At 51.7% G+C, this 22,621-nt stretch overlaps 1 protein-coding gene across 3 annotated transcripts in view; it reads right to left on the reverse strand.

Moving 5' to 3' along the window:
* EEFSEC (eukaryotic elongation factor, selenocysteine-tRNA specific) overlaps positions 1-22,621 on the reverse strand; it is a 246,570-nt gene that overhangs the window by 67,878 nt on the left and 156,071 nt on the right. For 2 of the 3 annotated variants that reach the window (XM_032412048.1, XM_032412050.1), the window contains exon 5: positions 3,147-3,218. The exons of the other annotated variant lie outside the window; for it this stretch is intronic. In XM_032412048.1, the coding sequence (XP_032267939.1) occupies positions 3,147-3,218 (72 nt within the window). The remainder of the gene's footprint in view (positions 1-3,146; positions 3,219-22,621) is intronic. 3 annotated transcript variants of the gene reach the window in all.

Below are 22,621 nucleotides of genomic sequence, written 5' to 3' on the forward strand. Positions count from 1 at the left end.
ACATCCAGCCCATCCAAAGAGAATGGCTGCATCTGATTCTGGAAGAGAAATGCCCCCCATGGCAAAGAAAGCATGGAGTGGAGATTCCGGAGCGGCTGGGGCCTGAGCGAGCTCCTGGTGTTCAGGATGCTCCCCGGGACAGAGGCGCAGGGCTCTCACCACCCTGACGGCCCCCACCCCCCACCATCAAGCCCATCTCCAAGCAGGCTTCATTAAAAGCATGTTCCTTTCAACGGGGCTTGTGTTCTTAGGACTGAAATAATAAAGAATGCTTTAAGAGGGCACTGTGAAGAGCAGAAAGACAAATAACTGTGCAAATCAAGATTTCAAGGGCCCAGACAGGAAATTGTGAAACAGATAAGGCAGGGACAGGGTGGCGTGGCACGACTGTGGGCTCTCGTGGGTGCGTGCAGCGGCGGCGGCGGCAGCACGCAGGCTCGCGGACAAGCCCACATTCTTCAAGATGGCCTTTAAGAATGTGAGAGCCCATCTAGGACACCGAAATGCGGGAAAGTAGTTATGCCAATTCCAGAATGGGAAAAAAACAGGCTTTCCTTTCATTCACTGACCAACTTTGGGAGAGTCCATCCATCTACTCAACAACTCACTCATATTTACTAATATCCAAGTTGAGTGGCAGAGGCAGTATATGTACATTCACTCAACACGTATTTATCAAGTTTCTCTCATGTACCAGGCCCAGGCCCCGGCGTGATACAGGGCGAGCAGAACAGACTCTGGAGTCTACTGCTGGGGGTCGGGGCGGGGGGAGCTTATAAAATCATCAACTAATAAATGCAGATTACAAAACCATGGAGAGGTGCTATGGGATAGAATAACTGGGTGACGCAATCCTTCCTGGGTCATCAGGGAGGGCTTCCCTGAGGAGGTGGCGCTAAAGCTGAGACCAGAGGGAGTAGAAGAAACCAGCCACAGGGGCTCCAGGCAGAGGGAAGAGCAGAGCAGGTCTGAGGCTCTGAGGTGGGAAAGAATGTGGCCTGTCTGAGGGATTGAAAGGTGGTGGGCTGGCTGGCGGGGTGGGGGCCAAGGGCAGTGGCATCAGGTTGGAGACATGGGCCCACCACCTTCACCATGAGGACAACAGAAGCCCCCGGTGGTAGTGGTGGCCTGGGGTTGAGCAGAGGAATGTCACCTGCTCTCACATGCTTTGACAAGGTCACTTTGGCTACATGGTGTGGCGAAATAAGAAAGGAAAGAGGGAAAGCAGCAAGGGAGGAACTCTGAGAGTTCTTTGTGCAGTACAAGGCTGGGGTGTACTGGCAGACCGGATGCGGGGACGAGGGAGACCCTGGCACACGAGGACGGACCCCCAGGCTCCGGCTGGAGGGACAGCCTTGCGCTGCAGGGAGGAGGGGCCGCTGAGAGATCTGTGCCTGGGAGAGGTCCGTGAGGCGGCTGGCAGCAGGTGCGCACAGAGATTGCAGCTCCAGGAGAGGCGGAGGCTGGGGGCTGGACAAAGAAGGCTCACGCACCTAACTGCCTCTGGCCTTTCCCCCTGGAGGTCTACCAGGTTTCCACCTGCAGCCTACCACATCTGAGACTCCTCTCCTTCCATCTGTCTGTCTCAGAAGTGGCAGCTTCTATGTGAGAGCAGGGCTGGCCTTGAGGCTAGCTAGGAGTTGGGAGGTTCCAGACAACCCAGGGGAAGGAGCCTTCCAAGCCTCTCCGAGGAACGCAGGTTTCTCTGGTGGGGCGCAGTTAGGATGGTGGCAGAGAAGGCAGGTGGCAGAGCAGGGAGGTGGCTCTGCGTGGGACCGCCAGGCAGGCCCATGCCCTGAGCTCGAGTCAGAGAGGGGATGGTGGCTGCCAAGTCTCTTCCTCTTGTCCTTCCCCTCTTTCTGGCACCAAGCACTTCTGGGAAAGGGAGGATGGACCCACAGAGAGAGGGAGGAAGGAATACATCAAGCAAGCAAACAATTTTTAAAACTCAAGTTTGTGCTTGCTAAGCAATTTGGCCCTTTCTGACTAACAAAGAGGCTTTATCATCATCTGGGTCAGTTATTCTTCATGAAAACCCTACAAGGCAGGTCAATATTTTTACATTTAATTTTAGGGATGAAGAAACAGAGGTTTTTGATGTCTTCAAGGTCACAAAGCAAATAGGCTGAGACTTGGGACAATGAGTACAGGGACTGCAAGGCAGGCCTGACATCCCACGGCTGGACCAGCTAAGCAGAAACCGTGCCTGGGCGGTGGGTGCTGGGGGCAGAGTGCCAGGCTGCTCCAGGTCTGGAGGACCATCGATGTGGATGTCCATGTGGTGAGAACCAGAAAGATGGCTCCAGGGAAGGGGCAGAGGGAAGACTCCACTGTGAGGGGACCCTGCTCAGGGGTAGAAGGAAGCCGAGACTTGGGAGTGGTGGGGACAGGCACAGCTCAGGCCCTCCCTCCCCTGCCCAGGCCACTATGGCTGCCCTGGCCATGGTCAGCAACGGCCTCCTCCTGGCCAAGCACAGCAGACAGCTTCAGAGCCAACTTCTCAACTGCTTTGCTCCCTCCTAGCCGCCGTCATGTCTGTGTTCGGGTAGCACAGTGCTCAGCATAGGACAGACACTCAGAAAATGTCTGCTGATGGAGTAGATGAGCGGGCAAAGGAACCCTCTGTGCACTCCCAGGCCTGACACACTCAGATACCCCTTCTGGTCTTCTGAGCATCTGAAGCATAGTTTTCCAGCATCCTGAGGACTCTGTAGGGTACTATACTCAGAAGGACCTGGTCTCTGTTTTGGAGACTACTGAAAACCTCCAAAAGAAGTGGCTCAAGGTGGAAATCATAAAGCGTTCATCTCTGCTCTTCACAGCACCTTGTGTGGAATAGTGGTACCCAGCTAATGCTGGATTCCATGATTTTACCCCATGAGCTGTACAGAGAGACCCTCAACATTGGTCAGATACCTACACGTGATGACGCTCTACAGACATGAGCAACCTTTTAGGTGGCTAACAATGATCTCATTTTATAGACAAGGTAACTGAGGTCCCAGAGGTTAAGACATTTATCCACAGCATCCAGGTCTGCCCACCATGAAAACCCAAATTCTTTTACTATATCATGCCATAAAAATGCATCTACTCCACCATGGAAATCCAAAGGAGTTACAAGCACTGTAGTGAGGTTCACTCACACGCGGGGAGTTCTTTGGCAGCATTCCTTCTGCGGGGTAAGAAATGGAGAGGCCCAGCGACATCAGAATACACTGCAAAGGAACAACAGTGTTTAGGGTCCTCCCGGCATTCTACGGAATCAACAGATGCTTCAAAGAAGTGGACAATAGCCTGCGCTTAGCAGTTTTTCTGATGTGCAGAGATTTTTGTAATAATGGTCCTGGCTGTAATGAGATTGGACCTCTATTATCCATTTTCGTTCCACTAATGAGCCTGGAAGCTCCTGGCTGTGCCAAAGGCGAGGGTCGGGGCCTTGCAACTTCATCATTACTTAATAAAATGTAAATCGGAGAGGAAAAGAAACACACAAGGTTTGACACTAATAAGCTTACAGCAGGATCAGTTACTTCAATTCAAAGAGGTTCAGACCGGAGGGGGAAAAATGAAATAAGCTTTTAAAGATCAGTCTAGGTTTGGCTCCATCAGACCTAACCAATTTTGTTTAATAAGGTTTCAATTTGGCTGCTCTTATTTCTCCCTCTTCTTCGAGCTAGGCCGGGTACAGATAAGGCATCCCCCCACCCTACCCCAGCCTAATGCATTAATTGCCTCTCACACAAAAAGCCAAACTCGGGACTCTGCACTAGGAGAGAGCAGTGTGGGCCCCTGGGGGCAGCCAGCACCTCCCCTGCTGGTACAGACCCCGGCACCACCTCTGGGACTGCAGAAGAGACCACCACATGGATCCTGGGGACTCCATTCTTACCCACTTGTTTTTTAGAGAAATGAAAACCATTACCAAAGGTATGGGGAATCAAATGACATCAGAACCACCTGTGTTCCCACCCTGAAACTGACCGCTAAGATGTGTCACTCGTACTTCATGCTGACAGCAAGCTGAAGAGCTCTAGTCCCATTTCCCTCCTCGACTCCCTGCAATTACTTTCATGAATTCCTTATGTATCCTTCTATTTTATACACTTTGACCCATGTGTGTGTCCCTGGATAGTATATATATTTGTTAGTTTATACAAATTGTCCCATATTATTGCTTCACTCCCACTTGCCTCCTTCCTTCTGTATTATGTTTCTGACATCTGTTCTTCCTAGGAAATAGAGATACCGATCTATGTATCTATTTAGCATATATTTATCTAGACAGAGATACTGCTATCTCTGTACATATCTAGGTGATTCTTCTTGACCACTGCGTGTTATTTCTTTGTAGGAAAGCTCCACCTTTTATCCATGCCGTCACTGATGGACACAAGTTGCTATTTTTGCTGCTAGAGATGATGTTGCAGTAACCGTTCCTATACACATGGCCCCGTCCACACGCACAGCGTTTTTCTAGCATGGGTATCTGCATGGAAGGCTGGCGTGGGGGCTATAGTCCAGTGTCGCCAAGTCTCACCGATTGCTTTCTGAAGTGGCCGGCTTCCACCCACATGGGCAGTGCAGACCCTCGCCAGCACTTGGTATTGCAGGCTTTTTAACTGTTGCCAGGCTGATGGATTAGGCATGGTGTCCCATTGCTGTCTTCATGTGCATTTCTAGGGCCAGGCTCCTCAGAATCTCTGCTGCTTCTAGTTCACCCAAGATAAACTGATGAAAGCCCCTTGTCTACTGAGACCCTGCCAGGCCCCAGGGGCTTCATGGGCATGCTCCCGAGCCCACATGGCTCTTGGAGGTAGGAGCGATGCACTGGACGGGCAGGGAGGAGATGAGGTAGAGGAGATCTGCCCCTCCTCGCTGTCCTGGCTCTCCTCCTAGGCTTCCTGCCCTCTGAGCACCGGTGCCAGGAAACGCAGTCCTGGCAGCACTCGACACACTTCTCTTCCCACCTGGCTGTGTCTCTGGGGAACTGTGCTGGCTGACCAGAGGTGGGATCTGTTCTACGCAAAAATTCCATTGGGGCCTCAACAAAACACCAACTGGCCCCTGGGGAAAGAGGGGAGGGAGCCAAGGAGAACTTCCTCTCCGCGATCTCTGCTAAGAAATAAGGAATGCCCCATATGAAAAGGAAAAGAGGATCTTCAGGAGCCTGGGGGCCCACAGACCCCCAAAGACCCAATTCTAGGATTAGAGATGGAAGGGGGCTTTGCCTGTCTGCATGTCTGCCTGCTCCGGCTCTTCTCCTGGCCCTGGGCGCCCAGGCCAAGTTCCCACTCCCAGCAGGGCCCACATGCATCTTCCCCACCTGCACACCTCTCCCACCAAGACCAGCTCGGGTCACCCGCTCAGGGCCTTGGAGCACCCTACAATGTTCTTCATGGCACTTGCAGCACCTTAATCATGTCCACTATGTGCCTGTGCATTCTGTTGTTTTCTGTGGGGCTCCCGCGCCACATGGACAGCTGCCCATGCATAGGTTGGATTTATTTTGCTCACCACCGCCCTCCATGTGGCAGCTGGGGAGGAAGGGAATGGATTTGGTTTCCTACCACATGGCCCAGGAAAGGCCCCTGCTCCTCCATAGCGACCTTGCAAACAAACCCTGGTTATGAACCTCCCAGTCGCTGCAACAATGGAGAACCGTAAAAGTGACAAGGGGTCTGCCAGGAAGCTTTATGCTCCTCCTCCCAGCCACCCTCCACGCATTTGTCATCCCATAAAACTTTAAATTGAATTATACCAATGTTTGAGTCTTCTGTTTTCCATACAACTGGGGCTTTAATTGTTTTTAACGATATCCCTGGGCTTTTTGGGGGGTAAGGAATCCTTGGGAGGCAAGCCAAGGGAGCCAGCTCTGTCTTCGGGGCAGGGCCCAGAAAAGCCCTCTGTGGAGCTGCGAGCATGACCACACCTGTGCGGGTGGGCCTGCGCAGAGAACCCAGACGGGCTTGGGTCTCAAAGGGTGGGTCCCAAGTCTCCCCTTTCCTTCAGTCCTCTGTGAGTGCTCCCCCCCTCCCCCATGGCCCCTGCTCCTGGGGGGGGGGGGTAGGCCCTGTGCTCTAGTTCTGAGCTTTGGGCAAGTTTCATGACCTTTCCAAGGCTCAGTTTCTTCATCAGTAAAATGGGGCTAATACAACCTAGGCCACGGGGCCTCTGTGAAAGATTTAAGGAGGTGGCATGCACCTACTATCTAGTGGAGCACTTGGAGAGTGCCAGGTCTTCCAGTGAACATGGTGGCCCCAGCCCCAACTCACGGTCCAAACCTCAGCCTCTGGCTTTTTCCTCATCCTTTAAAAGTTGCCATTGCCCATAAATGAGAAATCCTGAAATTCGTCTGCCCCACACCTACAGTTTCTTCCCATTCCTGGTCCCCATTTCCCACGCAGACTCCCCCAACAGTCACCCCTTGCCCATGTTTCTGCCAGGCCACCCGCCTAGTATAGAGCCCGGGTCATACAATGCCCTTGCTCAAGCCCGCCCAGGCTCTGGGTGTCGCGCTCACTCTCTGGCTGGCACTCAGCCCACCCTCCTCTCAGCCTAGCCTCCTTCCATGTCTATGCCCCGGCTCACTCTGAGCCTCTGCTCCTGCTTATTTATCCACCTTTCACAGTGGGCATTCTTAAGGGTCTGCTGCCAATGTCATCACCTGCATTCCCTCAACACACATACTAGTAGCACCTGCTACCAGGCAGGCCCTTCACTTGACCCTGGGGACATAGGGGAAGCCATGGCCTTTGCCCTCTATGACTCCACACTCACTGTGGGGAGCAGGTGTATAAAGGGCTGTTTAGAACACAGTGTGTTGAGTGCCACTAGAGGGGCTCAGGGGGCCTGCAGAGAGAGGAGGTGACATCTGAATTGGATTTTGAAGGATGATGCCATGCAAATGAGATTAGGAGAGACAGAACGGGTGCATGGGGAAGGGGTTGTGGGGAAAGTGCAAGGAGGTGCCAGCAGGTCTGGGCAGAGTTCTATGGGGTAGGGTTCAAAACAAGATGAAGCTGATGCTGGGGCAGGGCTCTGAGGGGGCAGTAGCCCCTTCTCCCCATCTGTGCATCTTGTCCTGATGAGGCAGGGTCTGCCAATACAGAAGGGATTCAGGAATAGCCCGTGGAACGGAGTTCCAGGAAAAGCAAGGCTGGGGTTCTCACTTCCCGATACCTCCCAGGGAGAAACCTGTGCACGCGAGCACAAGATAAGATGGTCACCACAGCACAGGTAACAGCCACGGAGACCGGGCAGTGGGCCAAGAGTCCATCCATGGCACATGGCAGTGGGCAATATGAAATGTCCATGCTCACAAATGCATGCACTGGTCAGGCTCTGTATATAGTGACGGGGTGAGGCCAATATTGGGCAAAAACAGAAAAAGTGCAAAAACTACATGACATGCTACATTTACAAAATGGCATCATGTATTTTTACGTATACATATGTATTGCATAGAGAAGGGTTTTGAAGGGTACACTCAAAAGAATTAACAGGGGCCTCCTCTACACCAGAGGCCAGGATGGGGTGTGACAGAACGGGCCCTTTCCCCTTAACTGAAAAGTTTCACTTTGGGGACATGCAGGCATTCATAAACTGGTTATATAATTAAAAATTAATTCTTTAAAAATAAAAGACAGACATTCTAGTCAATTAAATTTAATACAATCAGGTTCCAATCAATTCACTCAACGAAGACGGACAGTTTGCTCTGAGCCAGACTCTGTGAGGGTGCTGGGCCAGGAGGAGCAGTAAAGGGAGGTGGGCAGGGTGGGAGGGCCCCAGGAGAATAAGACACACTCCCTGGCCTCCCTGCTGAGTGCTGTAACCCCAGACTTGAGTCTCGCCTTCCCCAACAACACCCTGAAGCTACAGCGGCAGGACGAGAAGCCAGCAGGCCCCCTAACTAAAGCCTGGCCCAACCTCCCTTCTCCACATGGGAAGACACTGGGGACTCTGCCTGAGGCAGCTGGCACAGAATGGGAGACTCTCTCATTTCTCCTGAAACCTGGAAACAGTCATGCCACCTGCCAAGAGGGGGAGGACAAAAGAGATGACACAAGGCTCTGAGTTCCTACAAAATAAAAGGGAAAAGTGGCACAATGGGGGATGCAACCACTCTGAACAACCCCAGCTCCATGCAGCACCCAGACCAAGAGCCAGCTAGCAGGAGGGGTGACCCCAGGCCAGGCCTGAGAGCCGGGCACTCTGAAGACACGACTGTTTTGTCCTCAGTCTGAGTGAACCCACCTTCACGCCACCCAGGTGCCCAATGGGAAGTGCCTGTTCTTCATGAAGTGGTCTGGAGACAAAGACACGCTGCCCACGACCACAACCCGCATGGCCACTCAAGATCACCCTGGTCCAAGCCTTTCTAAAAGGGCTAATTGTTTCTACATTTTACATCTAAGAATCCCACCCCTAGGAAACTCTCTGAAAGGCAAAGATGGGTCACTAAACTATTCACTTCACTATTCTTTATGATAACCACAAGACGGTGACAACCCAGCTGCCCAACAGTAGACGAATGGCGAAATAAACAGCGGATGAGATGTCGTGTAAGTAATCAAATATACAAAGCAATTTTATCAGCACGGAAATATGCTTTCTCTATAATACTGGACAACTAATCGAGGCATAAACATATTTAAAATATAATTGTAACTATAACTAGCAGTTGCCTCTGGGTGATGGGCTTCTCCGTGAGTTTTGTTTTCCAGTTTCTTCATACTTCCTGCAGATTTCTAGAGTGATCACGTATTGCTTTGATTTAGGAGGAAAGGCTTTTAAAAACCTAAGTTAAAGGAAAAAGGAAGACCATCCCACCAGGCTGCAGTGATGTGTCATCTCTGCAGAAAGTCGGGTTCCTTCCCCAACCAAACGCCCTGGCCTGGCAGCCTGCATCAGGCAGGCATCCTGCCAGGCACTCTGCATGTTCTTGCCCAGCCGCACAATCACCCCTCCAGGTAGGTGGTGCTGTCACCACCATTTGACAGATGAGGAAACAGTCAGTAACCTGCTGAAGGCCACTTGGCTGGCAAATGGGGAAATGAGGATGCAAACCCAGCAATGCCTGGCTCTGAAGTGCAAGCTCAATGGCCTACAGCTCAGGCTACGACTGAGCACGGAGCACAGAGGCCTGGCCCCAGAGCTGTGGCAAAGTGGGGAAGCAGTCACAAAATGGCTCAGTGTTGGCAGAGGCTACAACACAGGGGTGGCAGCAGTGGGGCTGAGACGCACTTGGAGGACGGAAGAAGGCCACCTCCAGGCAGAGAGCAGGGCGGGTGGGGAAGGTCTAGGGCTGGGCCTTGCCTGTGACTGGGAGAACTGCGTCTGACTGGCCTTTGTCTTCTGTCATGAGCCACCTTCTAACGACAAAACAAAAATCAAAGTAAGGTCTGTTCAGGAAGGAGAGGCAGTCTCATGTTTGGAAGTCTTGAAACAGTAACAGGAAGGGTACCCTGTACCAAAGATTTTTTCCTCCTTTCTATTTTCTATATACTATTCTGTACTTTCCAAGTTTGTCTGTAGTCTTTAGTATTAGAATGAAAAAAAAAAAAAAGACTTTGAAGGCAAACATCAAATATTTCTATTTTAAACTCAAATACATCACCTAGAATTAATTCCATCAACAATGATGAAGGTTCTGCTATGTGCCAGGCTGTCTAAGGCACTGGGCCTACATTCTTGTACTGCTTATGGGCAAGCAGGGCAGGGAGCTCACGCTCTGGCAGAGCAGGATGGAATGGGTCAGGAGCTGGGTATCCAAAAATAAAAGAGCAACTTTCCCCCCCTCTGGTTCCCTCTTCCCTCCTCCTTGGGATCTCCTAGGGAAAGCTCTCAGTTTTGCAATGGAGTAAGGAGCCCACTGACCCATAAGAAACCTGCATTTCCACTGGGCCCGGAGCCCTCAAGGACCATATCCATTCCCTAGGGGGTCTCTTGCTGAGATGCCAGCACGCCAAGGTGTCCACAATTCCTCAAAGACAACATGATGTGCTTCTGCCTTTCCTAATGGCAGAGAACAAATGTAGGACACTACCCAAAAATTGCCCGATAGAAGCACAGAATTTCTTGGAAGTCCTAAGTTTTATATTAAGATTCATGGAAATTTTTGCATTCTGTGCTGTAAAAGATCCATGTTTGTTTTAAATATAAAAATGAAGTTTGGAATTAACTGCCCTTGTGAAAATAGACTCGTTGGCCATGGCACATGGTGGCATTTATCCCCGGCACCCTGACCCAGGAGCAAACAAGGTACGAGGGAGGGATGCACTCAACTGAAGGGATGCAAGTGCTCACAGGCCTAGGAAAAGACTCAGACAGGCAGCGAGAGGCTCGTGCACACGACTCCCCATCTCCCTGCACTCACTAGCTGACTGCCAGCCCCAGAGCGCACCGAGATGCCGTGGGGAGTCCACTGCCCTTGAGCACCAGGTTTCGGCAGCACACCTCTGCTGGAGTGAGCACCTGCACGCTGCTGAGGGAGGCGCCAGAATCCAGAGATACATATGTGCCATCCAACCCCTCATCTTCCACTGCACTGAAGGAACACTGACCGTCCCAACACTAGCCGACCCTACTGAGGGGTGGGCTGGCATCCATCCTGGCAACCACCCAAGGGATTTTTGAGGGGACTGCTTGTCTTCACGGCGTTTGCCCCCGGGGCTGGCCTTGGAAGTTAGCTCCATGCCAAGATGTGGCTCCAGCTTTGCAGGAAGCACTCCACCTTTGCAGGAAACCATGCTGGCCAGGTCTGCCACTTCCCGGCTGGGGAAGGGCCTGGCCTCTTTACCCTCTGAGCCTCAGCTTCCTTGTTTGTGAAGTGAAGATGACAGCGCCTGCAAGGCTATGGCAAGAACTAAAAATGACGTGAGTGAAGCCCAAGCACGGTACCTATCACTCAGAAAAGAGCTGTTATGATTCAAAGAGTGAAATTAAAAGCCCCAGTGTGGGGGGAGCGGGGGGAAGCAGCAGAAAACTGTATCTGGAAGGCGCACTGGCTCCGGCACTTCAGATGACAAAGGTCAAAGGCCTTTATACCCAGGCCAAGCACTAGAATCGCCAAGTCACCAGCACCCGTTGCACAAACAACCCCGGCCAGAGCCAGAAAACCAATGAGCTCAGCACAGGGAAGGCCCTTCAGTTCTGCTGCGCCTGGCCCTAAGACGCCATCCTGGGGAGGAGCTCCCCAAGAAGCTGGGTGGCCGGAGGGACTCAAAGGAGGCGTGGCTGCTGGCAGCAGTTTCAGTTTCCATATGCCGGAGATCGCTCCAAAGCCAAAGCTTGGGGCTGACAAATGTTTTCCTGGATATCTGGAGAGATTTATCTAACATGAACTATTCCTAAGTGTAGACAACCAACATATATACCTTTTATGCGGAGCTGAGAGAAGCTCTTCTCCAAAACTATTACGGATTTATAAGTGCTTGCCCAGAAAGTAGGTTGGGGGGATAACGATATTAAACGTTATCTGGCAAGTTTAGGAGCTGTTGTTAAGGTTAACGAAAATTAGGTTAAACGCATAAGCAAGAACTCTGGGAAAATGTCAGGGAATAAGCTGCCCCAGGGTGGGATGGAAAAGCAGCACCCTATCAGCCTGGAGAGTCAGAGAGAGCTTCCGCCAAGGTGACAGGTGCATGCCAGCAAGGACAGACAAGAGGAACAGCAAAGGCAGAGGGGACGTGCAGGGCAGAAATGGAATCCAAATCACTCCTGCTCTGCCAGCGCCAGAGCGGAGCTCCCCACCACTCCTACTCCTCCCTGCACGGTGCCTGGCGCCCCGGCTCCACACCGCCCACCTCAAGGGCAGGGTCGAGGCGACCCACTGCGACCAACTCTGCTCCGTCAGAGTGAGGGTTACACTGAGACAGTCCATGCGAAACGATGAGTGTGGCATCGTAAGAAGTAGACGCTGTTCAACAGAGATCAGTCACTAACACTACTACTACTATACTATTTCATCCTCGGTAAGGGAAGATGAGCACCCCAACTTCATTGGGGTGACAATGAAATCAAAAAGAGGATTCGAAAGAACTGCGTGAACACGGGCTGTTTGCTCAGCTCCCTCGAGGCCTGTGCACCAGGGCTCGCATACTTTTCTGTAAAAGGCCAGATAGTAAATATTTCAGGCTCTGCCCGCCCTATAATCTCTGCTGCAACCATTCAAGTTTGCCATTCTGGGACAAAAGCAGCCATCAGCAGAAAACTTTATTTACAAAAACAGGTGGCAGGCTGCGGTCTGCTGACCCTGCCATGCACTGCGGCTCTGGTACTATGAGCTATACCACCGAGCACGGAGACCCAGCCCTGTGTCAGCAGCAGTCAGATCTGTGCCACCAGGCGCCAGAGGGACTGCCCGAAGCCCGGGTGCAAGTGGCAGAGTGGGCCCACGAGATGGACATGGACTCAGCAGGCATTTTCTGAGCACCTACTCTGTTGCAGGCACATAGGACAGAACGGGACACGGTCCCTGCAGGAGAGGGGCTAGCAGCCCGGCGTGGAGAGACAGCCATATAAACAACACATGGCATGACATTCAGCTTCAGTCTCCTCATCTGCAACCCGGACACAAGAATAATACCACATCTTATGAAGCAGAAAGAGAAAAACGGGAAGCCCCTGGTTGGGTGCTGGAGTGATTATTATTCTTACCCGTCTCCTAGGAAGCAGAAGGAGAGGGCAATCCACTGGAGATGACTTTCAGAAGCTTAAGGGCATAAGCTTTGTGCAAAGTCTGTTTGGGGTAGAACGGGTAACACACAGGCCAATGTGAGTCATGTTCTATCGCAAATAAAAATCGGCCCATGAATATACATAATCCCCAAGGTAATTCTCCCAATCTCAAAACGGTAATGGAGCCACCCTCGCTCACTGAGGCATGAATATTTACCGTCCTCTGGCTTTACTGCTCTCGATCTGGGTTCAATTTTGCAAATTAAAATGAGGGCTGTGTGGATAGAGAGATTACAGGAGAGCCTCCTGAAGCCTGCTGTCCCCGGTGAGGGAGCCGGGCAGGGTAAGCTGGCTCCTGCCCGCCGGCCTGGTGCTTCTGCCTTGAGGGCCAGGAGCCACAGAAAACGGGCTGAGGGAGGGGCGGCAGGGGGGTCAGGACCTAGGAAAATACACAGAGTGGGAATAGGAATGGCACTTAAAATGGAAACATGTTCCAGGTGGGAAAGGTGGGAAAATACCCCAGGTTTGTCTTTTTGATGGTTGACGAGAGTCCGAGTAGGCTCAAGAGTGGTAACTTTATAACCAGACAGACCTGGCTTCAAACCCTGTCACAGAGTTGAACCTGGGGCATGTCATTTCGCCTCTCTGCCTCAGCACTTCTATCCATAAAAAGGGGTTAAATATCGCCTTCCTCTCATGGCTGATGTGAGAATCAAGACGTGTGTGCAAGGTGCCTGGCCCAGAGCGCTCACTCGGTGGCAACAAACAGACAGTCCCTCACGCATCTGCCGCCTGTCAGAACATGCACCATACAGGAGGACGGTACATGGGAGACGGTCTGCAACCTTGTGGGCGAGGACCAGAATGTCTCGGCAGGGGCAGTGATGCCGGCCAATGAGGTGACGCGGACTTGCAGAATGGGAGCTACTCTCACCCAGGGCAATCCTGGCACAGGATCCAACCCACAGACTGGCTGCAGTCTAGCGGGGCTAACTAAATGCCCGCAGCGAGGCCAGAGAAGATCCAACACTTCCGACTGGGTCTTGCTGGTAGAGGGGGCAAGAACAGTGTCCTGTGCCTTTTGCTGTCTCGGGAGAGACAGGGCAAGAGGGGAAGGAAATCGAGTGGCAGAGCAGGGATGGGGGCGCTGTGACAGGGAGCTCAGGGAAGCTGCTGGCCTCCTGCAAGAACGGGACACCTGCCTGCCAGCCACAAAACCCGGTTCCCTGGAAACCAAAAGCCAGAGATAGAAAGAGTCACTTAATCTGGCTCTGCTAATCTCAGGGCTCTAAAAAACCAACTGGAACAAAATCTGTATGAAATTCAGTCCAAAAAACCTTTGCAAAGGACAGCACTACCACTTCTTGAGCACCTATTGTATTTCGGGTATCAGACAAGGCCCTTCCTAAGCACGCCCTTGACTCACAATAGTCCGTGGGGGAGGGATTCCCATGCAGCTTTTATGGCCGAGGAGCCAAGGGCTCACAGACTCTCACAGGTAGTCACCACCAGAAAGTGCTGGGGCCAGGCTGGGCACACCAGGCTGGACAGCCCCGTTTGAGGAGGAGTCTGTTGCATGCCCTACACTACGCCAGGTCTAAGGACGCAAGGACGAACTGGACAGCATTCCCGCCACCTGACAACCTGCTGTGTGCACCATGTGGCGAGGGCTGTCCCAGGGTGGCAAGGGGGGCAGGGCGAGGTTTGAGGAAGGAGCCACAGTTACCATTTGGCGGGGAACCTGGAGCGGAAATGCAGAGAGGAAGTGACGTGTGTGTGGGGCCTTGAGGATGGAGAGGGCAGGACGCACACAGGTCAGGAGACAGTGAGAGCACAGGAGGAAGAATGGCTGCAGCGGAGGTTGCAGCAGGCAGCGCGACGCTCCAAAGCTCACGCCAAGTCGCTGGAGCTTTCTCCTGGTGGCAGGAGAAGGCCACGAGATGCTGTCATGAGAGGTGGGATGTGATGAAGTATAAAAGTCACAAAGGCCCCAGAGGTAGCACATGTGGAAAACGGGCTGGCGGGCAAAGACCAAGGGCAAGCGGAGCGGCTGGAGGCACTGTGACGGCAGACAGGACGCCGGCTCCAGGGGGTGGGACCTCTGTCCTGCTCGCCAACTATAACCAGAGTACCCACCATGCGTCTGGCACACAACAAACACCATGTAAATGTCTGCTGAGTGAATGGAAGCACAGAATGAGGTTCTGAAGTCACACAGAGAGCATGGGCCACAAGCTTGGGCCAGGGGAGCACACTTAGCAGAGCGTGTGGGGCAGCGAGCGAGGTGCGCTGCCTCCTCGGGCCTGGCACCGGTCACCGTGGCTGGCCCCGTCCCTGTTGCCAGCGGCGCACGCCGTCTACAGGGCTCCCACCGTGCTAGCGGGGCCCGGGACCAAAGGGTTACTTGCCGCACTTGGAAAACCCTAACCCCCAGCCTGACTAAACGTCTTCTATTTTTCTTTCTGCTTTCTTTAAGACCCCAGATGTGTTCTTGCACATCAAAAGAGAGCAACTTATAAAGTTAAACTAAATCAAGGGCTTTTGTTCTGAGGCATCGTTGCTGAACTAATTATTCCTGTATGTTGTTTAATGAAATAGTGGTGCCATATATTAAACCAGTTAACAGGATGAGCACATGAGTTACAAGGAAGGTCGGGGCTGGGATTATAAATTTAACTTTTTCTTAAGAAGAGATGAAACAAACCACTCAACTCCCCGCTGTCGTATGTCATGGGAGGGGAAAATGATGGCACCGAGCAGCACTGAGGGAGGGCCGTGCCCTGGTTCACGGACGCTGGCGGCACGGAGCCGGGCGGTGGGTGGAGGGCCCCAGTCTTCTGGCTCCCAGCCCTGGCTCCTCAGCACCCAACCTCCAGGCGGGCGCAGTGCTCACTCCTCATCCCCCGCGCCCCCTAGGTCCCGTTACCTTCAGGCCCATGTGACACTGTGCACACCGGCCGACCGGCCAACAGCCATCCCGAAAGTCAGAAATAGTCCTAACAACACTGCCCACACAGAGGGGCTGTGCAGCATTTCCCAGAGCTGGAAACACCCGGAACAGTCTGCAAGTCATTCGTGAGGGACAGCAAAACAGCATGGCACCTTGCTTTTGTGGATCACAACGCAGTGCACGAAGACAGGAGCCACATGTGAAGATGCTACCACGTGTTAAGTGAAAATATGAACATAACAGTGCATACAAGAGAAGCCCATTTTGGCTTTTTATTCTTAAATATGTGTATGAGCATGTGTGTTTGTGTGTGTGCATGTGTGTGTGCTGTATGTACATAAAAAAAGGTATGCAGCATGCTACTGACATTGGTTCTTTAGGGGGAGGAGAATTTTAGGGAACTTTAACTTTCAACAGAAGGTGACGGTGTATTAACTTTCCACGAGTATGCATTTCTATTAGAATTGAATAAAGCAATAAATAAACATCATTCTTCAAAATATAAAACCACAAACATGCAGCAATACCTCTGTGCCAGAGACTAGAGTTAAGAGGGTGATCGAGAAGGGCTTTCCTTTCCTGGCAAGGCAAGAAGCATTATGATAAAGATGTACTTCATGGATTACTTACATAAGTAAAATTAATTTAGAACAATTTAAGAAAGAAAATATTTAACATAAAAATGATACTACGCAACCAATAAAAATAGCAACTAACCAAGAGCTTTGGAAGATATGAGACATATTTGTGAAACAGTGGTGCTAAAATGCATCAGAAATAGTGACATGATATTAAGTAAAAATTAAATATCGTGATCTCTGCTATGCAAATATAGAGCATATAATCACAGGAAAATGAATTAAAGGAAATTCATATAAAAATGATCACTAGAGTTGTGCTCAATTTTTTTCCTTATTCTTTTTGCATTTTCCCCATTAGGTGTGCATTGCTTTTATAATCAGAAAAAAAGAGGTCATCAATTAAGAAGAAAAGATGCTGAAAAAGTATGTCCGAGCCAGGGCCCACAGTTCCAGCTGCCCTGGCAGTAGAGGTGACCCTGCAGGCACAGGTAAGTGTATGGGCTCCTAGAAATGGAGCCTCACCCTCCACAGCACTAACACTGTGCAGGGACCTTGGGCCAAGGAGGACTTCTGCCAAATGATTAATTGGCTACAACACACGGTACCATTGGCAGACTGACTCTCTTCCTTCTCCAGAGCCTACATCCTGCCTTCTAGAAGCACAAAGCAGAGGCTACAGCAGCCCGAGCTTGGCCCTCAGCCCCAGTTCCACTCCCACGACTTGCCAGCCACATGACCCTGAGCACGGGTCCCTGTTCCCTGAATGCAAACTGTAAGAAGGTCCCGTCTCCCCATGACTGTGGACAAATTTAACTGCCATCCTCAACTGGAAGATCCTGACGCAAGGATAAAGCTAAGTACTTGTTTTTTCTGTAGATAATAAGAGTGATATGCATGAAGCATGTACCACACACCTGGCCCTGGGCTAAGTGAGTGCTCTATGTGCACTAACGCATCACTCCCACACCAATGAGGTAGGTACTACTATTTTCCCTATTCGACAGCTGAGAACAGTGACTCCCAGTACGTATCCTATCCCAAGTCACACAGCTAGGGAGTGGCTGCCTTTTATCCAGAATCTACAATATGCCAGGTGCTTAATGTGGGCATTCTCACAGCAATGTTGCGATGAAGAAGTGACATATGGGCAGGGGGGATGAGACCTACAGGCGTTATGTGACTTGACCAAGCCCATGCAGCCCAGAAATAGTAAACCTGAGATTTCAACCAAGAGCTGTGAGTCGAAAGCTGATGCTCACCCCAAGCACGCCATCTTCCCGGGGAACTATTTCTTTGCAGAGGGGCTTAGAATTCTTCCACTACATGGCAGAGCAAAAAAATTGTCTTCCAAGTCTTCATTTATAAAAAGATACAGCTCAGTGGTGAGGAGAAAAGGAAGGGAAGAGAAAAATTTCAGAGGGCCCCTCCCGTTGGCCTGTCACACAACCAGGAGGTGCTGGGAGATGGAGCCTCGCCCACCAGCAGCCCTGCCTGTCGTCTGCACCAGGTCAGGACCTGAGGTGAGGCAGCGGCCTGCCGCAGGGATGGTGGCCCACCCGTCTCTCAACTGTTCCTCATTAGCTGGAACATTCCACTTTTCAACAACCAAGGATGCCTCTGTCCTTGGAGGGTGAGGGCGGACCCTCTTCCAAACACTGGTATTTCTCCTGGTGGGTGCTCACACCAAACAAAAGCTCCCCTATCCCAGTGCAGTCTGGTGACACGAAGGCGGCAGGATCTCTCTACCCCATCCTCTGCATGTGGAAGTGGCCAGCAGATGGACGGAGGAAAGGGCCTGGCCCAAGAAGGGCTCTGGGCCTGGACAGCCGGCAAGGCCGATGTGAGACTCAGGCACAGGGTGTGCTCCTCACGCTGTGGTGCCTTCATCTCAGACAGAAAGGGACAGTGACCGCACCTCCTTCACGGGGTTGTCTGGTGTGAAAGCAGAAGGAAAGATGCAGAAAGGGCTCTGGATCTGCCATGTACTGGGGGCGGGGGGTGTCTTTCCCCTTCTGAGGGGAGAGTGTTAGGTTCCTCCTCTGACTGCCTTTCGGGCTCTCCGCTTTGCAGCACAGCAACAGCCCCAGGAGCGGGCCAGGGGCTACCAGAGGGGGCCCTGACTACTGTGGGCGCTGCGCAAGGGGAACACACTGCACTCCCCATGTGCCGGACGCTGCCCACGGGCCCACTTTGCTAAACGGCAGAAAGACCAAATTCCTGAAAAAATAACCACATTGTTAACTGAATGAAGGGACCATACAATTAAAGAGAATCTCGTGGTTAATCCTTTTCCAAAACATATTACTGTCCTCTCATGAGACTTTGGTCTGAATCCAAATTTTCATTTTTAACATTTTCTTAGAGATCTCCTGCATTATACATAATCTTTGTTAACTTATTTTTCCAGTTAGTTCACATTATTGTATAGTTTGTGTCCTTACCTAGACTCCTTTAAAAAAATACAAAAGCTTTACTGAGTGGGTTCTTCCCCACGAAGAGTGTTGCTGCCACAGAAGGCCTCCCCCAGCCAACACCATGCTGGGACAGCCAACGGCCAAAGTGGAAGGGCGCGGCTGAAGGCGGCAGGGGGGCCACGGCCCGCAGACCCCACCCGTGTAGCCGCAGGGAGCGCGCAGAGCACGCATGCCCGCTCCTGGCCACACCTTTGCAGACTGTGAGTTGAGAATTCAGAGGGTCAAAACCAGCTGTTCTTGTTTTAAGTGAAAAAGGAACAGAACAGAATGGAGTAGAATGCAATGCAAAAGAAACCGGGAGGCAAATGTGTTGCTTTGTACAACTTGCATGTTCTCTACTGTCCGTGTACGGCGTCAGACTGTAGAACCGCCCTCTGCTGTGGGTGACGGGGAAGACAAGTGGGACCACACTGCACTACCGTGTGCTTACAAAGAAACCAGCAGCGGCCCTTGCCCTCTGGCTCCAGTTCCCTGTCTGCAGATGTGGGAGTGGGGGCACCAGGGGTGGGGGCCAGGCCACTGGCACAAGTGTGCTAAGAGGCAGTCTACCAGCTCTGATCTTGTACAATTTGGGGACTCTCAAGGAGTCAAACTACAAGGTCAAGGGGAAAGCCACAACCCCATTGGAATCGAGGTGAATGGCAGCAACATCCCTATTGGTGGCCTCCAGTTCAACCCTGCAACTCCAAGGGCGGGGGTGGGGTGGGGGGTGGAGGCTTCAGAGTCTTGAGATGTCAGGAAGCAGTTCTATATGGCCCCTTCCTTACAAGGGGAAAGAAGAGAAAACAGGAAATCCTGCAACTTTCTCCCGTCTTTAATTAAATACACAACTCTGCCGAGTCCTAATTTCCTGACATTGCCGAAAGGCTCATCATAGACCATGCCACAGGAATGTTCTCCGTGGTGCCTCAGATGGCCTAAAAACGTTGTGGCCAAAGGGCATCCAGATGATAATGGTGACACCTGCTTTTCTTCCTGGAAAGTGCAGATACCACGCACTGCCTTTGGTTCTGCTACGACTTCATTAAGCTGCACAAGGTGTATGTGGTTGGAAAAACAACTGCTCCTTTGTGTTGCTTTTCAGTTTCCTTCTCTAAATGTATCTATTTTAAATGGGTCAATGGATGTTAAAGCTAGGAAAAGATGGCATTTGAATAAGATCCCAGAATGTGGCATCCAGCATCTCAGCAGGCCCAGCCAGGCTAGGCTGGGAGAACCAGAACAGGTGAGTGAGGCCCCAGAGGTGGTGCCAAGTACCACGTGCCCAGGCGCCTCCAGGGAAGCATCTCTGCTCTCCTCAAGTGGAAAGAGGGTGTCCCAGAAGCTCTCCAGCTGGAGGAGGCCGAGGGGTTCTGGCCAGGAAGAGCACTGTCAGATGATTCGGATTTATACCTCACTCCTCAGGCAATTTGCCTTTCCCAGTTTTTTTTTTTTCTAACCTCTGCCACAGATCCTCAAGTAGCCGCTGAATCTTCACAACCAAAATCACAATGATTTAGGGATAGAACTGATGGTCTTTTGGCAACTAAAAATCCCGATTTGAATCCTGGTTCTGCCACTTAACCAGTTGTGAGATCCTGGACAAGTTTCTTCCTTTAACCTCAGTTTCCCCATCTGAAAAACAGAGAAGGTGCCTTCTGGCAGAGCAGCTGAGGGTCTGCTCAGTGAACATGTTTGTCATCTGCGTGGACCCAGTGAGCCCTCAGCAAATGGCAACTGCCTGCTTCCTCTCCTCACCTCTGTGTATTGACCCCTCTCTCCACCAGGAAGGTCTTGGCCCTTGACTTCCTGCCTTGAGGCTTTATCACCCTGACCCCATCCCTCCTCTAACTGACCCAGGGCAGCTCCCTGGGCTGTCTTTCCTGCAAGGACCCGTGGCTCAGTGCCACCCCTACCCCAGCCCTGCCACAGGGCCCTGTGCAAATCCATGTCCCCGGACCAGTTCTCACCCTTTCTGCATACACCAGTCACAGATCACCTGCACCCAGATGGATCCTGATCCCTGAAAAAGAAACTCACCCAAACACATTCATCTTCCCTCAAAGTCCTAGCCTTTTCTATGAACCAAGACAGTTCCACCAAATTCTATCTGTGACCTCTCTTTGTCCCCCAACTCCCGCTCCATCCCAGAATTCAGATGTCTCCAAGCCTTGTGCCAGCAACACAACAGTAAGTAAGCAATAGGCTGCTCCACTGTCCTCCTGAGACCAGTCCACCTCAATCCCCATGAACATTTATGGAGAATTAATGAGTGAACAAATAAATGTTCAGTTTCATACTCTTACTCATGGTCAAAGCCATTCGAGTGAGATACTGTGTGCAGGCTCCTAGTTGGCTATCAAGCACACAGTAGGTCCTTAACCAATGCTAGTTGAAACACTTCACTTTCCAGCTCAAAAGAACAGAACCATTGGCATGTGGGGGAGAGCCTGCGCTTTGACAAGACTAGCTCTACTGGTTCTGACACCCCCGTGCTGTGCAATGTAATGACACCAGCTTCAGTTGCTTCATCTGTAGCGAGGGGATAAAAATACCAACTCCGGAAGATTCTTTTGAGGATTGGTATATAGAAAGCCTAGTTCAGCACATGGCACACAGTAGGAACTCAATAAAAGCTATGTCTTTTTCTGACTCACAACCCCCACACCTCCCCCACACTTACCCAATCCAGTCTGGTGCACACACTAAGGCCAGAGTGAACCTGGCCCCAGAAGGGCTGAGGTCGGGGCCTTGGCCCCTTCCTGGATGGATGGCCTGGCTCTTGCAGCTTGAGTGGGCAGGAAGCTGAGCCACCGGGCACCATGCAACATAGGCAGAGCTGTGCCTGAGTTTGGCATCTGGCCCTTTCTCTGAGGCCAGCCCAGGGTGTGAATGGCAGAGACCTGGGCTTGCTGCTGAGAGCCTCACTTCTCCAATTGTACTTATCGGCATGTGCAGAACATGTCTGCAAATTGCTGTAAATTCAAACTCCTTGGCCCATTTACTCTTAGCCACACAGCTCAAGGGGCAAGACAGACTACTGGTGAGCTCAAGGGACCACTGGGACCACACACGGTCTGGGCCTTACCATTTAGGGACTGAGAAGAAATACCGACCTTACAAAGTACCAGTGGGTAAGTACTCCTCCTCCCTGCCACAGAGAGAGCACAACTGAAACCATTCTTGTCATCCCCCAAATGGAATAAGCTCAGGGCCCCACTCTGTGAACAGCATCATCTCTGCTTCACAGAGAATGCCCTAAGAGGCCCAGAGATGGCCTGTTCACAGGGCTGGAAATGGTGAGCCTAGTGCCTCTCTTAGAACTGCGTGCTGATGCTCTGGGGTTCAGTCTAGATACACCTCCCTGTCTGTCCCTATTGCAAATAAGGCAGCTCCGTGAGTTCCTTCCCCATTCATCCAGCCAATCACTGAATGCTGCCTGAAGCCAGGCCACACAGGAACAGAGACAAAGTGAATGTGCGCTATTTACAAAGCTTAGGATGCTTTGTAAAGGCCTTTCAGACACCAAGCTGGGCTTGTGGGAGTCAGCTCTTATCTCCCAGGAAGTTCTCACTCTAACCAGGCCCCCTAAATACCTCCTCCTCACTGACAGCCTGAGACATCACCTGCCACAACAAGACCCAAAAAGAGCCCCCCTCACCCTACCCCTCTCCCATGAACCAAGCCCTTTCCTCCACAGTGGCCTTGGCCCCAGGAAACATGGACTCTGAACGGGTGTCCTTTTTCTCCAAGTCTCTGGCTCCATCTGCTGTCTCTGAATGTCACAAGGAGCTGAGGCGGGAAACAGTGTCCAGAGGATGCTTGTGAGCCTCGAGGAAGGCTTGAGGGGGGGGCCAAGGGTAAGGGTAAGAATGGCCCTGCATGTGGCCAGGCCCCCACACCCAGCATGAGGCTGGCCTCGTTCTCAGAGGATGGGGTGGGGTAGGAGGGTG

The sequence above is a fragment of the Phoca vitulina genome, unplaced genomic scaffold, assembly GCF_004348235.1.
Source record: "Phoca vitulina isolate PV1807 unplaced genomic scaffold, GSC_HSeal_1.0 scaffold13, whole genome shotgun sequence".
Classification (NCBI taxonomy): domain Eukaryota; kingdom Metazoa; phylum Chordata; class Mammalia; order Carnivora; family Phocidae; genus Phoca; species Phoca vitulina.